The sequence below is a fragment of the Poecilia latipinna genome, unplaced genomic scaffold, assembly GCF_001443285.1.
Source record: "Poecilia latipinna isolate Pla-1442-1.1 unplaced genomic scaffold, P_latipinna-1.0 Scaffold385, whole genome shotgun sequence".
NCBI lineage: Eukaryota > Metazoa > Chordata > Actinopteri > Cyprinodontiformes > Poeciliidae > Poecilia > Poecilia latipinna.
In genome coordinates, this window is record NW_015113001.1 from 334599 (window position 1) to 336400 (window position 1802).

General features: G+C 41.6%; 1 protein-coding gene across 1 annotated transcript in view; it reads right to left on the bottom strand.

Moving 5' to 3' along the window:
• The window catches only part of LOC106950223 (uncharacterized), a 14112-nt gene that overhangs the window by 4340 nt on the left and 7970 nt on the right, over positions 1 to 1802 (bottom strand). The window contains exons 11-12 of the mRNA XM_015036926.1: positions 1024 to 1070; positions 37 to 951 (exon numbers count right to left, since the gene is read on the bottom strand). Coding sequence (XP_014892412.1) covers positions 652 to 951; positions 1024 to 1070 — 347 coding nt within the window. The 3' untranslated portion in view covers positions 37 to 651. The remainder of the gene's footprint in view (positions 1 to 36; positions 952 to 1023; positions 1071 to 1802) is intronic.

Sequence of the window (1802 nt, forward strand, 5' to 3'; positions counted from 1 at the left end):
AACTGAGTCTGAACAGAGTCTGAACTGTATCTGAACTGAGTATGAACTGAATCTGAACTGAGTCTGAACTGAATCTGAACTGAGTCTGAACTGAATCTGAACTGAGTATGAACTGAATCTGAACTGAATCTGAACTGAATCTGAACTGAATCTACTCGGAACTGAATCTGAACTGAGTCTGAACTGAGTCTGAACTGAGTCTGAACTGAATCTGAACTGAATCGAGTCGGAACTGAATCTGAACCGAGTCTGAACTGAGTCTGAACTGAGTCTGAACTGAATCTGAACTGAGTATGAACTGAATCTGAACTGAATCTGAACTGAGTCTGAACTGAATCGAGTCGGAACCGAGTCTGAACTGAGTCTGAACTGAATCTAGTCGGCACTGAATCTGAATCTAGTCGGAACTGTGTTAGTTAAAGTATGGCTGCTCAGTGGTAGCACTGTTGCAGCAAGAAGGTCCTGGGTTCGATTCCTGGCCTGGAGTCTTTCTGCAAAGAATTCTGTTCCGACATCGTAGGAATGATTAGTTCTGACCAAAGAGCTAAAGTGGCTCATCTCATCTCCTTAATACAAACCTGCAGCTAACATTTCTCATTATATTGAACTAATCTGGGGTCAGCATATGGAAACCAGTTATTTAAATTAAATTCAGAAGTTCTTACACTTCCTTGTACAGCTGGTGCCTGGAAACATCTCCACCAGATCATTCCTGTTAATTTGCTTAAAAATGTCCTTGGTGAGCTCCACAGCCCTGTGGCTGTAGGTCTTCATCATCAGGTCCACCAGGTCTGAGGCATCGGCCTCATCCAGGAGAGTCACTGGGATCTGTGGGAAGCCTGAGCTCACATCCCTGTTCTTCAGGAACCATTTGAAGCCTTTCAGCTCCTCTTGTTTTAGGTCTTTCATCAGGTTTAAAAGCATCTCCTTGTCTGATGTGATGGTCGCTGCCTAAAGATTTACAAGATCTTTAACAGTTCCTTGCTCAAAGTGCTGTGTAATGTTAGAAAAATTTTTACTCACTCTTTGCATCATTGCAGCCAGATGATGTTCATCCACACTCTGTATCTCTGAGGAGAAAAACCTTTCAGACTTTTATTTGGACAAAAATATTACAGACCGTCTGTACTTCCTCTCTACTTTACACAACTCTGTGGTTGCTATGGGGTACACAGCAAATTCAAAAGTGTTAGATTTTCAGTGTTGGTGTTGTATGTTAAAATACAGTGTTAATTCAACAACATGAGTGTTAGTTTCCCTAAAGAGTTGGTGTTATTCCAGAGAGTTAAATAAAAGCAATTCGGTCTTTTGTTGATTAGAAATCAACACCAGACAGCTCCTCCCATAATTGCAACGTATCTGTGACGTCACGTGTCTGGCCCGGAGCAGAGGCAGCAATATGGCTTCTTGTCTGGATCATAACAAGGTAAGTTCCATGTTAAAATGATAATGTTTTTGACTATTTTTTATGGATGCATTAATTTTCCATTTGCAGAAGAGTATCTATTCATATACATAGTTCGCTTAATGTACGTTTATTTGTTTGGATATCACAGTATATACAACTGCTTATTATTTTGTTAGCAGCTAAAGCTAGCCAAGCAGGTAGCACGAGCTAAAACTGTCAGGAAAATCTGGAGGCCATTATTTAGCTGCGGGGTCCTTTTCTTTAAGTTTTTGGCTGTAGACTGCAAAATGGGGGAGTGGCTGTGCTTTATCTACGCTGCAGGTGTCAAACTCCAGTCCTGGAGGGCCACTGTCCTGCAACATTTAGATGTGCTGCTGCTGCACCACACCTGAAT